Source organism: Scardinius erythrophthalmus (genome assembly GCF_964197995.2).
Source record: "Scardinius erythrophthalmus genome assembly, chromosome: 4".
NCBI classification, from domain to species: Eukaryota; Metazoa; Chordata; class Actinopteri; order Cypriniformes; family Leuciscidae; genus Scardinius; species Scardinius erythrophthalmus.
Genome location: NC_138224.1, coordinates 6,800,534 through 6,814,675, shown reverse-complemented (window position 1 = coordinate 6,814,675; position 14,142 = coordinate 6,800,534). Strand labels below are relative to the sequence as shown.

At 37.8% G+C, this 14,142-nt stretch overlaps 3 protein-coding genes across 12 annotated transcripts in view; all 3 read right to left on the bottom strand.

The window, feature by feature from the left end:
* rassf3 (Ras association domain family member 3) overlaps positions 1 to 5,279 on the bottom strand; it is a 35,298-nt gene extending 30,019 nt beyond the window's left edge. Inside the window, exon 1 of the mRNA XM_081364208.1 lies at positions 4,643 to 5,279. Within this exon, the coding sequence (XP_081220334.1) occupies positions 4,643 to 5,078 (436 nt within the window). The 5' untranslated portion in view covers positions 5,079 to 5,279. The remainder of the gene's footprint in view (positions 1 to 4,642) is intronic.
* Positions 5,280 to 5,754: 475 nt separating this feature from the next.
* On the bottom strand, positions 5,755 to 10,116 carry LOC308689122 (apoptosis facilitator Bcl-2-like protein 14). 2 transcript variants are annotated; one of them, XM_081362686.1, is made up of 6 exons: positions 10,014 to 10,116; positions 8,765 to 9,021; positions 8,524 to 8,631; positions 8,338 to 8,399; positions 6,384 to 6,656; positions 5,755 to 6,298 (listed from the first exon to the last, which is right to left on the bottom strand). In XM_081362686.1, coding segments are annotated over exons 1-6 (741 nt in total). In that variant the 5' UTR covers positions 10,016 to 10,116; the 3' UTR covers positions 5,755 to 6,259. The 2 variants fall into 2 exon arrangements, with proteins under 2 accessions (XP_081218812.1, XP_081218813.1); XM_081362687.1 differs by having other exon boundaries at positions 5,759 to 6,298; positions 8,524 to 8,625.
* A 479-nt stretch (positions 10,117 to 10,595) lies between these two features.
* Positions 10,596 to 14,142, bottom strand: part of dgki (diacylglycerol kinase, iota) — a gene marked incomplete at its 5' end in the record, with an annotated part of 44,182 nt that continues 40,635 nt past the window's right edge. For 6 of the 9 annotated variants that reach the window (XM_081364215.1, XM_081364214.1, XM_081364216.1 and 3 more), the window contains 4 exons: positions 10,596 to 12,133; positions 12,228 to 12,327; positions 12,424 to 12,460; positions 13,867 to 13,987. In XM_081364215.1, the coding sequence (XP_081220341.1) occupies positions 12,017 to 12,133; positions 12,228 to 12,327; positions 12,424 to 12,460; positions 13,867 to 13,987 (375 nt within the window). In that variant the 3' untranslated portion in view covers positions 10,596 to 12,016. The remainder of the gene's footprint in view (positions 12,134 to 12,227; positions 12,328 to 12,423; positions 12,461 to 13,866; positions 13,988 to 14,142) is intronic. The other 3 variants (XM_081364210.1, XM_081364211.1, XM_081364209.1) reach the window with 1 other exon arrangement.

Genomic DNA, 14,142 nt, shown 5'->3' with positions numbered 1-14,142 from the left:
TAGCATCATTACTCCAGTCTTCAGTGTCACATGATCCTTCAGAAATCATTTTAATAATCTGATTTGCTGCTTAAGAAACATTTCTTATCACTATCAATGTTGAAAACTGTGGAAAACTATTTCCACAACTGAAAATATGAAAAATATAAAATATGATATAAAGTCGCAGTTGCGTGATATAAAGTTTTTCCTTAGAATTGGACTTGGAAAAAAAAGTCAGGATTCTTTGATAAACAGAAAGGTCAAAAGTTTAGAACTGTACTTCTAAACTTACATTACAGTACGAACAGTACCCCAAACTTTTGAACAAGCGTATGTACTTTTAGTACATGGTAAACATCTGCAAATTGAGATGTGGCAACTGACTGTGACTGACTCTGACAACCAGGAAAAGAAACACATACTGTAAAGATCTGTAATTAAAGGAAAACGCTGCCTCTGGTGTCAGTACAGGCAGTTCATGAGCATAAACCAGGTGTTTGTTTATTCTGGACAGGTGGAGGTGTCTTTCTTTCACAACTATTTTTTTTTTTACTTCACTTTTCCATAAAATACTTCCATCCTCACAAAAAAAAGGGTGAAGCAGCAAGTTAAAGCATAAAACATTTGTAAACCCTTTTTGTGTTTGATAAAATATGTCCCTCAAACTGACACCCTTTGTCACCCTTACAAAAAAGAAGTATACCTCTTTTAAAATTAAAATAAGAAAGTATACTTTGAGTCTACGTTTTATACTTCTCAGAAACATCCTTAAAATTACACTTCAGTATACTTGACTTATACTGACAGAAAAGTATATTTGGCCTATTGCATACTTAATCTTTTGATTGAAATATACTTAAAAGTATAAATAAGTATATTTGGCGTGTACTCTTTTGATTGAGTAGCCTATTTAATACGGTTTTACATAATGTCTAATAAACTTACATTGTTTGAAAATATTGATTTATTAAGAAAACAGATTTGTTTCTAATTCTGAGTATGTGAATTTTTGTAGGAACTTCAAATTTTACTTTAAATCTACTTAAAGTACAGTTAAAGTACGAAAAACGTAGTTGTGTACTCATAGTTTACTACTTTTACACTTAAAAGTAAACTTTATACACTAAAAAGTGGGTTTAGACTCATTATTGAAATAGTACACTTACAAGTATACTACTAGTACATTAATATTAACATACTTACTACATAAGATGTACTTGAACTTTACTTAAATATACTTAATAGAATGAACTTGAGGTATGTAAGGAACAATATGATGTTGCTTATTTTTGATGGTGCCATTTCCTTGTCAAATGTCTCTCTCATATCAGACTCCCAAAACAATAGTCTGTTTGTGAAACTTTGCAAATCTTGACTAAACAAGTAGCCGAGCCTGTCCTTGATCACATAGATAACTATTGTTTCAGTCTGTGTCCGTGCTGTTTTAGAAACAAGGTAAGAATAGAGATTCTCATGTTGCTCTCTGTTCGTCTCCATTCCAGCTCGGCTCCACGCTGGGATTAGATCAGACCGCTGAAACAACACACACACCACCGTCCCGAGGTCACGACAACACCTGCCTGTGACGAGACGTCAAGAAAACACTCCATTCTTTTGCAATCAGTTTTCATTACTTGAGTCATTCATTCGATGGATGTTAAACTGACAAACTATTTGGCATGTTATCGTGAACCTCTTCCCACTGGGGTGTTTAGACTGGGCTTTGTCCTTCGCAGCGGGACACCGAGCGGATGTTTTTAGCGCTCTGGTCTGTGTTTGCTCGGTGGGAGTCTGTGGCTGTTAGCATTGCGCTACTTAGCACTGCATTTGTGCCTTAAAACTGTGAGGTTAACATTACATTAACTGAGACAGAAGCGCAACAATGATACCACACACAAAATACAACAACAATAGTCCACAACAATCACTGTCTAGAAGTTGGTGACTGCTGAATAATAGACTCTCTCTCTCTCTCATTCTTCATTCACCCCCTTTATGACCAACAATCTCAGATCACAGTAAGTTTGCTAGCTATGCTATTGTGGCACTGCTGAACATCACAGTTTAGATTCAGTTTAATGAAGACCAGCATAGTTTAAGTTTAGGCCTAAAATAATTTCCATTGGAGAATGCCTCTTTTAACTTGTGCCAGTAATCGACCTCATATCAATGATCTAGAAACCATGCACAGCAACCTAGCATCATGACGGTGAGTTTTGCAATTGGCAGAGTTAATGCCAATAGTTGACTAAACACATACAGATTAAACGGATAGTTCGCCCAAAAATGAAAATTCTGTCATCATTTACTCACCCTCAAGTTGTTTCAAACCTGTATGAATTTCTTTCTTCACAAAAGAAGATATTTTGAAAAATGAGTTGATGGACCCCATTGACTTCCATAGTAGGAAAAAAAAATACTATGGAAGTCAATGGGGTCCATCAACTGTCTGGTTAAATATCTTCTTTTGTGTTCAGCAGAAAAAAGAAATTCATACAGGTTTGAAACAACTTGAGGGTGAGTAAATGATGACAGAATTTTCATTTTTAGGCGAACTATCCCTTTAATAATAAAAAAAACCCTGCTTTTTAATACAATAATTACATTTTTAAGACAAAAATGTCAGTATTGTTTGTACTAGAAATGACACTAATATCTGTCCTCATTGTTCCATAGACTTGCAATGAATCAGGGACTTTGCGCTGCTCAGTATGAAATTGTCATCTATCTTCCATTTGCCTGAGGATAAAAGAGATGTGGACCCACCGGATGACTTCCACAGCAGGCTAACTTCCAGTCGACCGGAGCGCCGCATCACTTTTGGCAGGCGATAGAGGATTCCAGTAAGTCTTCTTAAAGTTCTTCCAAACCCTTTCCTCAGACCCATGACTGCCCGACCAGAACAGCATCGAGTCTCACTTCAACCCCTGAGCATTTACTGGCTGAAATATGTTCCCTTCAGCACTGAACCTGCATCACTGCTTCTAACTCCTAACCGACTGAAGCCTCCTGTCATGACGCCCCCTGCCCCAATGTGTGTGCAGTTGTTGTTCCCCTGTCAGCTGGTTGAGGGGGAGCCCATTGTGAGCCATGCTGTGACAGGACGGTGTGCCTTCTCTAGACACACTGTCACTGCCGCTACACAAACAGACAGATGGACATTAGGGGAGCGAACAGGTGGGTGTCAAATAGCAGGACACAATACAGTCGGGCTAGAAAGGCCAAAAAGGCTGTGAAACCCACAAAGGTGGAAAAAAAGGCATCTTTGTTGATCTTTTGCTCGGGTATACTGTACTACATACAGACTATTATTTGCAGTGAGGTGAATGAAATCCCACAGAATACAGATGCTACTCTAGAAACAGATAATCGGCCGAATTAAAGATTCATTAAGTCATTTTGACCATTTCAATTAATTATTTTTATATTAAAAGTGGCAAAAACACAAGTTATGTCCATGTACTCTCCATATGTTCATGTACTCTACTGTAAACTTGGTCAGTGAACCACATCAGTGCACCCACATAAACACTACACAAACCTAAACAAATCTAACAACCATCAAAACATGGCAGGCACCATCAAAACAGATACTGCTCTCACATAATACATAGTTAGTGAACGCTTTCTCTGCCCACATATTACAGGATCTGTAAGTGGCCGCTTAAAATGTTCTAATATCAAAATGAAAGGCTAGTTGACATGAGAGGGCAGAGTGAAAATTGGATGGCAGCTCGAAAAAACAGGCTTTCAACCTAATCAGCCGAGCCAGAGCTCTCTCTCTCAATTACCTGGTCACTCAAGCCAAGCAGCAAGAAGACTCAGTGAAAGTTACCTTTGTCCAGTTGTTCCATTTGAGTTAACACTTGTGAATGGACAACCTCTGCACAACTGCAGCTCAGACAAGTGACACAGAGAGCCATATTAAGGAGAATGAATTGGGGGACATTTAGGTCATTTTAATCAAAAATACACTTGCAATTCACTGCTAGCCATCTCTATGATCATACTTTCTTATGAGATTACAAAATTTACAATACAAATTCGGTTGTGGGTAGAAGCAGATAATGCTTTGCATATGATTTTTAGAAATATTTTCACTATTGAAAACAATGCAAGGCTTTCATTCAGGGATGAAAATGTCATTCGCCACTGCCAGTGACCATTCCAGGTGCAAATGTTCAGTGTGCCTATAACTTGAGCCTTAGATTTGATCAAATGAATTATGAGTACATGTACAGGCCTGACTTCCGCATTGTCATGTATGATTAGTAGACATATTTGTGACATGTACCGTAAACTAAATGTGGGTGCCGAAGGTGCAACTCGGTGAATTTATAAACCCAAACCAGTCCGTCCACATGCCTGTAGATGAGTGTGTGGTATGTGAGGAAGGTCAAGAACATGCAGTTATGAGTTTATGATTTATGAAATATTAGGCCTATAATATAATTCCATTTAGCTGCCACTTTTATCCAAAAGTAACTTACAATACATTAACTACAGACACAGTCATTCCCCTTGGATCAACAGTAGCCTACAATAGTAATGAATTGACCTTGTCTAGACTAATATGCTAAAAAAACATTGTTTGACATTGACTACCTCTCTGTATACATATAATGGTCAAATCGGTTGAAGTCTAATATAAAGTTCTCACCTGTGCACATCAAGCCACCTTGAAAGATATACCTGCAACACACATCGCACCAAGCGTGCGTCGCGTCCTCACAAAACGAGTGTCCTTCTCCTCTCTCCACTTTTACGCGTGGGTCGAATATCGTCCTCACATCTGGGGGTTTGAAGCCCCTCTTTCGAGACCGCTGTCCGGCTCCACCGTTCTCCGCCACCTTCGGTAGCGCGCCGCTTTGAACGGGTTTTGGAGAGACGCGTGGTCTTTGGGGAGACGGAGCTCTCTTCACCGCCTTCACCTTCGCGTTACGCATTCTGGATTTGGCTTTCGGTGAATTCTTCTCCATCGGGTTACCTTCTTCCACCCGAAAGGTCGGTAATCGGTTCAGCTGAGGCACAACTAGAGGCGTCCCGACGACGCAGTGGCGCGGTGGCGAGTACTTCCTACTGTGATGCATCATCATGCCATAGGAAACACAGAAACACCTGTAGATCTAAAAAGCCGGTTCTTGGAGGTTTGCGATGAGACATTTCTCGGGCTTCGAGAGAATTTCGCCGAGGTTCTCCAAGACAGAGGACTGGTGCTCAAGCAGGTAAGACAGGTGCACGGAGCGCGTCTCATGTGTCACCTGAGCTGCGCGCAAGATGCGTGCGCGCGCACTCGCGCAGACACCCACAGTAAGTAGATCAAATCAGTTTACTAGAAGCAAGATTATAGTTAACTAAAACCATAAAATTCGTTATGATCAAATAAACTATAAATAAATCAACTTTAGCTAAAATAAAACTTAAACCTACTTTACTTCAGCTGTAGTTTCCAAGAAAACATTGCTCGTTTTTATTTAGTTTGACTTGATGCACTATTACATGCACTAAATGTAATGTACATAAAAATGACAAAAACAACAAAATTACTAACACTTTAATACAAACTATATTTAATTTAAAAAATATAACATTCAAATCAAGAGGTTAATCAATAACCTTTCATATGTATATGGCTAAAAGTATGCAGACGCACATAGATATGCAGATATCATCTCAGAGACTCCTGGAAAGATAGGCCTATTATTTATAAAAGTTGTTCCACATATTTTTAAAATGTCATCTAGTGTAGTAAAGAAAACAGACAAAATGACTGAGAGATTGTCAAAGTTGTTTAATATAACATTGAACAAAATACAATTATTTTGGCAAAACATTTTTCCTATCCTCTTAAAGACAGTTTCATACTAGACGCTAAAATACCTGATAAATTTCATTTTAGAACCGTTTTAACAAAAAGATTTGAGCGTCTCATTAAATAAATAAAAAAGTTTACTAGTACAGCTAAGTAATGTACTGATATTATTATAATAATGCTACAATCAGTAATGATGTATCATCCTGATTTTCAAAGCATAAAGTTCATGTAATGTTTTAAGACGGTATCCATCGCACTCTTAGTGATGTTTGGTGTTCACACATTTATATTCGGCTCTATAAACCATTTCCTCTTTTTTGGCCTCAGTTGTTCGGAGGACCTAGTGAAGAAAAAGTACTGGATCCCTGCTGGTACACTAGAAAATCTCCTTTTTCTCGTGTATAAAGTGACTGTGCCCCTGAGAAAGATGTCTGTAATGTGAGGAGAACATCTCAGATCAGCTCACTGTACTTCCTCGTTGGATTCATCTCCAACTTCTCCCTGTGAGAGGGAAAATGGCACCGTGACTAAAGATTCATCCTGTTTTTGCATGTGTTATTAGGCCAGATGTCATTGAGATACTTACATTGCCTACATGCATGTTTCTGCTAATCCACTTGGAGTAATTTTCCTGTAGATACGTGGCACCGAAGCCCAGCACACGATTCATCGGATGGTAGTTGACGCCACAGAGCTGACTGGTGGCTTCACAAATCAGAGCCACGTCAACTTTCTGGTCTTCCTGTTCTGTTGGCAGTTCTGAGGTGACACTTCTACAGAAAGCATCCATCACTTTCTTGAAGAAGCCATACTTGAAAGAGGACTGCAGCGTTTCATACAAGACCTTGTCTTTCTTAATCTGCAGCAGAGGTTCAGAGATAAAACAGAAGAGATGTTTACATTTAGTATGTTATTTTTATCTATCTATATTTTTTTCACAGTGTTGGTTGCAGCAGGAATGATAAAGCAGGATCTATGTGCATCAGTCGCAATCTCAGAAAAACAACCACCACAAACATTGACAATAACGGACAAAGAGCAACTGAAGCTGTTAATAAATAATAAATGTAAATAAATATTAAAATGAGGTTAACCTAACTAATCAAGAAAAATAACATTTGGTTAGCCAGACAAGGCCTGCCATTGAAATTTTGAGGCAAAATAGTGATATTGTTAAAATCAGTTTGTCTTTAACAGTTGACAAACTCACCATCTTTTTTTGTAATATCAAAATGATGTTTAATGATTAAGCTTTGCAACTAACAGATACGCTCCATTGATTTTACACTTTTTTGCTGATGTGACATATATATTTTTTATATAATGATTGTTCAAATGTCAAAGTATTTTACAGATAGTAAAAAGACCTCTATTGTGCAGTTTAATTCAATTTTCCCCATTACAAAGTATATCAACAGCACAGTAAAAAGTTAACTTGAAACATTGACATGAATTACAATTTTTATTATTAACAGAGGTGGACAAGGTACACAACTTCCTTACTTGAATGAAAGTACAGATACTACTGGTCAAATATTACTCCGTTACAAGTAAAAGTTGTAAAGACCGATTTTTACTTAAGTAAAAGTACAGAAGTACTCGTTTTTAAAAGTCCTTGAGTATCAAAAGTAAATTTCAATGCATTGTTTTATTATTGTTGCATTGTTGTGTAATACTTACAGTACCTTATGCCTCTGAATCTATGCCTACCCTCATATCAATATCACATTTATTTCTAGAACACAGTTCCAGTAGTGGGATTGAATGTGAGATTGAATAAGTGCACTCAATAACATCCACAATGTTTTCGGACCCCCAAATGGCTGTTCCCTCAAATAGAGCCCTATTTAAAGTTGTTTGGCTTTTAGTATGAATATGTTAGCCTTACTGTTATCTATAAGCTAGTGTGCTCCAAAACAATGACAGAATTCGCATTTAGAAGTCCAACCCCAACATTGAAAATGAAAATCAGGTTGATGTCAGAATACAACGCCAGACTGATATTAATCTCCAACGTTGGACAGGCGTTGTATTGTGGTTGAAAACGAAAATCGTGTGGACGTCAGAAACTAACATCAGTTGGTTTCTGACGTCAATTCGACTTTCATTTCAGCCAAAATGCAACCCCTGCAAAAATGCAACCCCTGCGACCAAAATCATCCCCTGACTGACATTACTACTTTCTACTCAAGGACCTGACAGAACTGTAGTGGAGTAAAAAGTACTATATTTGTCTTTCAAATGTAGTGAAATTAAAGTAAAAAGTTTCCAGAAAAAATAATACTCAAGTAAAGTACAGATACTCAAAAAGTGTACTTAAGTACAGTACTCAAGTAAATGTACTTTGTTACTGTCCACCTCTGATTATTAATGTTGTTTGTAGACTTTTGGAATCAACTGTTATGTAAATAAAGGTATAGAAAAACATGATGTATTATAAAATAGGCACAATGGACAACATTAAAATGCAGGTAACTGTGTTTGCAGAGACACCTGGTGGTCAGGTGCAACATCTAATTTAATTACATCATTCCACTGACCTTTGCATCCAGCTCATCGCCATGTACTCTGAGGATCTCCACCAGCCTTTGCACAACATCAGCTGAGAGAACAGATTCAGGAATGAGAAGTTCAGTTTGCAATCTTCTCTGAATTAAGCAACTCGGTGACCGCTAAAACTTCAATCAGATACAGAAATCAAAAGAGAAGAATGAGCTTGAACTCACCATCACTATCTGTTTCTAGATCACTTGGAGTGAAATGCACAGAATCTGATATCTCTGTCAATTCACTGACAATGTTTTCCATCTCATCCACTTTCCCACCATCTGAATCTGAAAGAAGAGAGGATAGCACATCATACGCTCGAATCTCCAAAATCTCACTTTATAGAGAATTTTTTTTTTTTTTTTTTTTTTTTTTTTTAAACACACACATATGAAGGTCAATATTATACTTCCCTCTCACCTAGCACTGCTTGCTGTAGTTCAGGTGCATCATCTGTCTTGGGTTTAATACATTTTGTAAAGAAAGAAAATCTCAATTTCTTCTTTTTGCGCATTCTCTTTGCTTTGTCGTTTTTTTCAGACGGCTCTCTCTCTGGGATGTCCTGCTGCAGACTGGTGTCCATGGGTCGTCTCTTGCGGGCGTACGACTTAAGGAGTCTGAACTCCAGACTGTCCTCCGCAGGAATCTGGACATCACCATTGCTGTGCTCCTGGGCCCTGGTCAGTTAGCAAAACTTCATCAAAACACTTGGATCAGGAAGTTGAGTGCAACCTAATCTTTATAGGTGGTGCACTCAGTATAACCTTCATTTACTGAACAGCATTAATAATTGTGTAACACACCACATTAAGTACTATAAAACTGATTTTTATAGGCTTCAGGTATGAATAGAGTCATCAGCTCATGTGGATATACATCATTTTTCAAATTCCTATTCATTTATTTATCTGTAAAACTTTCCATGAGGAAACATGACTGAGCAAACCTTTAACTTACAAATCAGGGGCTTAATTTAACTTTTAACATTTTTAAAATCCAACCGTAACAATATATCCTATATTTTTAAAAGTTTAAATTCCGCTCAAATTCTTAGATGAACAACCAGAAGCTTAAATTAACCATATGAGGTTAAGTTGAAATTAAATTGAACATAAGAGCTAAGTTAGTTGTAGTATTCTAATTTATCTTTAACATTAACTGTTTGTAAAAACGAACTAAAACATGCATTAATGCACTTGCAATGGGTGTCTAGAGCTTAAGCGTATTTTACCGTGAATATTCCTTTAACTTACATTTAATTTTACAATCAAATGAAAAGTTTAATTCATGAAAATGACATTTAAGGTAGATTTGGTTCATTAGTGAACTCACGGTCGCTGTGTAAATAGAGTGAATGTGTCTGGGCATGTTCGTCAAGCTTCTCCATCAACTCGTTTATATACTGTCTATGCATTAACTCCATTTAACGTTTGTTTCCCTTTTACTTCCGGCATTTCCATAAGTTTAGATCTAAATATCACTCATGTCAAAATGTTTTGAGCAGTCTCGACATATTTCTACGTTACATCTAAGCTAACCGGACTGAAGTCACGGAAGTGTGAACCAAATGTACTTAATCATCTTTAAGAAAAACAGGACAAAAATCTGAGACAGTCACTATTAAAGTTTTCTCTATGTGAATAAATATAGTGAAAGTTAAAACACTTACATGACTCGTTGTATTCAGCCTGTGCTGTGATAAGCTTCAGAGGATTGAAAAAAGTTCAGCATTTATACGAGGTGGGCGGAGCCAAACTGACTGCGTGTGTGCGTCATTACGTAGTGACTCACACACGTTTATACACAAACAATGAATCAACAAGTTTCATTCAAACCAAATGATTCATTGATTTCGATCATATAACTATTAATCATACAGCTTAGACTACAAAATTACATGCTTTATGTTCGTTTTTCATGCTTTATATTATATTAGCTCTTTATATTAACTTTCTCAGTTTTGAATACTAGAAATATAGTGCATAATTCATTGGCTAAGGCTAAATTTTTATATGCTTTCATTGCATGGAATGGGCATCGTGAACATGGCCCTGCTAAGCACTTTTGTGTGTGTTGTCAAGTCAACTTTGAACAAACTTTCATTTTTGGGTGATCTATCCATTAAAAAGAGACCTTAAACAGTCCCTTGAAATGGTAAATGAGAATGAATGGTTATTTTAAGTTTGCACATACTGTATTACAGCATTTAGGGCAATAAAGGGGGAGAAAGATAAATGTTCATACTTGGGATCAGTTGAGTCAAGAGTGCAGACAATGCATGTTATTTATTTTTTACAGTAGTTTCTTTAACATCAGGTACATCAATGACTTTTCCATAAAACACACAAAACACTGGTGCTTTCCATCCGACTGCCCTTTAATGAGGAAAAATTCCCAATTTTGATTGCGCAACATTTCACATCTCCACCATGTCTACTCACCCCGTGGCCTCATACACACCTAAAATAGATATTTAGAAATTAGAAAAAACTAAAACATTCAAGTAGTCCCATCTTTTAAAAGATTTTAAAAAAGCAAAATACAACCACTGAACAATTTTTAGATAACTTAAAAATTAAAAAAGGAGTAATGCCATTTCATTACATAATCACTGAGGGGTAGAAACATCCAGAGAGGTAACAAAATTCCATGCACAATAATGTGTTAAAATCTCAACTGATAATACAAGATGACACAGCAGATCACTCGTATGGAAATGGATCTCACAGAGGCTCAGCGTGATCCTACAGGCAGCCGTTTTCATGCATTTCCCGTCGTGAGTGATTTGACATGGTACAGGACTAAGTAATGTTACAGAAGTGTTCGAAATACCACACAACTCTCGTCAGTGTCTTTCTTGCGTTCATTTGGTTTAGTCATTCTTCTCGCAGGCCAGTGTCGTCAAACGCAACCTTTATAATGGAGCCAAAAATCTGCTGCCATCACTGGAAAAAACGCATCCGGTTCCTTTGCTTGTCTTGAAACATTAATGTAATGTAATATTAAATAGATAAATGCACAAATGTCATCCATTCATATTGCATTGAAAATGGCTCAGATGTTTTCTCGTTGTCATAAGATAATTTCACAATCACGCCACTGTAACGGCACACAAACAGATGAGGAGGAAACAGATTGTGTAAAGTCTGACTTTATGTAGATTTCCGATCATCAACCACTGGGTTCCAGTTTAAAACCTCTGCAAGCTGTTTTGTCCGCTGTGAAAATTCCCTGGAAGAAGATCCTCTTCCAAACAAACTCTGAACCAATGACGAGTCTCTTCAGGAGCAAAACCTGTCTGTGTGTCTTTGGCACACAACATGATGCACGAAAGCATGTTTAAACGTCTTTTGTGTCTCTAAGCCTAACTCTTGACGAAGCAAAACCCAATCCATCTTTGAATAAATAGTTATAATAAATAAGAGCAATAAATAAATGCTAGGTCAGAGCCTACAGTTAAAAAAACCCCACAGTGACATCAGTGGAAAAACAACAGCTAGACATTTTCCTGTTCGCCGAGGACTTTCTTAGCCCGGGGCGCTCTGGATACACCTCTCTTTCTCTTTCCCCCCCTCAAGCTCTCTCGTTCGAGTGTGAGCAGGCGCGTGGAGGAGTGCCGACAGCCACTTTCTGTGGGTACATTTCTTCCTAACACTAAGCGCGTGAGCCCGTTCATACAGCCGTCTCCAGATCCTCGTGTGCCACGGGCTCATCTACCGGCTGGCTCTCCATGAGGGACGCCAACTCCAAGTTCCCGGTATCCAGGGCACAATCCTTGGGAGTTTTTCCCTAAAAGGGAAATAGTTGTGTTTATAAACTAGTACACACTAGTGCTACTCTTCCACAATCTAGAGGAACGAAGAGGAAACGAGGAGATTCTCACCAGGAAGTTTGTTTTGCTAAGGGAAGCCCCAGCCTCCAGCAGACGTCTGCATACCTCACGGTGCTGCTGGGATGCTGCTTTGTGCAATGCGGTGTCGCCTCTGGAAAAAACAGAAGTTAGGACAAATGAAATGCCTGTTTACAGGAAATGACCGGTTCTATCACGCAAATAAATAGATCAAACCACAACTACGTACGTGTCTCTCTCAGTTAAATCCAACATCAGCTTTGACCCTGAAAGAAACAGAGACTGCATGTGAGAAGAGATTTTAAATATATTTATATATATATATTTATATGTACAGTGAATATATAGGGCTGGAGGAGCCTATCCTAGTTTCTTATACGTTGAGTGTTAATTCACTTTCTGTGCACTCTTCTCTCGGTTTTGTTTTGTAGAGTGCCTGGTTTATGTTTTCATTTGCTGAGCGTTCTTGTGTTGCCGTGTTCTATGAAGAACGCGGTTTGCGTGGTTTCATGTTACGTTTTGTGTGAACATGTGGCTTTTGAGTTCTCATTGGCTGCGTGTTCGCGTCATCGTGTGATATCTGGCCATGTGCTCTTCTTTTTATGTGTGGTGTGAGCACATGCTCTCCCTATTTATTCTCCTTGTGTTTGCAGTCCTGTGCTTGACCGTCATCGTATGCACCCCATGTGTCCTGCCCTGCCATATCTAGTCCTGACTTTGCCCAGCCTTGTGATAGGTATATATAATATATATATATATATATATATATATGGGATGCATCTAAATTTCAGCCGCCGAAAAATTATCAGCATTTTCAGTTTATGGCTGAAAGAGAAAAAAGCCAGAAAAAATAAGCCGAAAATATGCCGCCCCTCCGCATTCAGTGATCGGGTTTCACTCTGGCACACCATGTTTTGTAACTTACAAGCAGCTCCGATTCCGAAAATGCACAACTTCAAAGCGACTGCTCAGTGTTCCGCTAATAATACACTGATATTAATATATTGATATTTAATATTATTCTAATATAGCCCTATTTTCTGTCAAAAGTTTGTGTTAAATAAAAGTAAAAAAATAAATTTCTAAAATCTAAAAATAATAAAATTATTGGTGCAGTGTTATTTTCGGTTTCAGTTTCGGTTTTGGGCCCAGAATTTTCATTTAGGTGCATCCTTATATATATATATATATATATATATATATATATATATATATATATATATATATGGATATAATAGAAAATAAATTAGTATTTACTTATTAAAAAAATTTCTGATGCCCCAAAAGCTATTGCAACATTTAATACATATTTAAAATGTTATTTTATTTTCCAAAAACTATCTTGACATTTAGGTCATATTTAAAAATGTCACTTGACATTTAAAGGTTTTTGTTTTAAAAGTGTGCCTGTACTTTCTTTCTTTAAAAAATAGAAGAAAAAAAAAGTCACTTTTCATCAATTAAGTGTCCAGATACCTTTTGTGCCCATTATTTATTAAGAAATGGATATTTACTCCTAACTGGCTTTGGTTTTGGTTCTCTTAGACATGTGATGGCATCTCGACGGGGAAAAAACTCCCTTCCCTCCCAGTTGAGCATGTAACAAAAACTTTGAACCCTGAGCACACAAACACAGGAGGGTGCGTGTCAAGGTGCTCGTTCCAACACTCACCGTGCTCTAGAATGAAACTCACAACTTCCGTGTGACCGTGATGGGCGGCTAAGTGTAGAGCGGTGCAGCCCATAGAGTCCCGAACCAACAGACTGACCCCGCTGCCGCAGGAGCCCGGCATCTGTTAAACATGGGTCAGGTCATGAGTCAAGAGCATATGAGAGAGCATGGTTTTGAATCATACAAATAAACACTGGTTTTCGCAGAAGTTTTACTGGTTGCGCAAGTTACACTGCATCATGTGTTGTTGTGCACCACCCTGATGAGTCATGAGGG

What these genes read in the sequence shown, in the direction of transcription:
- LOC308689122 (XM_081362686.1), bottom strand. An exon ending in TCTAGAAACAGATAGTGATG is followed by an intron (nt 8,400 to 8,523) that starts GTGAGTTCAAGC and finishes CTGTTCTCTCAG; the next exon opens with CTGATGTTGTGCAAAGGCTG. An exon ending in GCGATGAGCTGGATGCAAAG is followed by an intron (nt 6,657 to 8,337) that starts GTCAGTGGAATG and finishes CCTCTGCTGCAG; the next exon opens with ATTAAGAAAGACAAGGTCTT.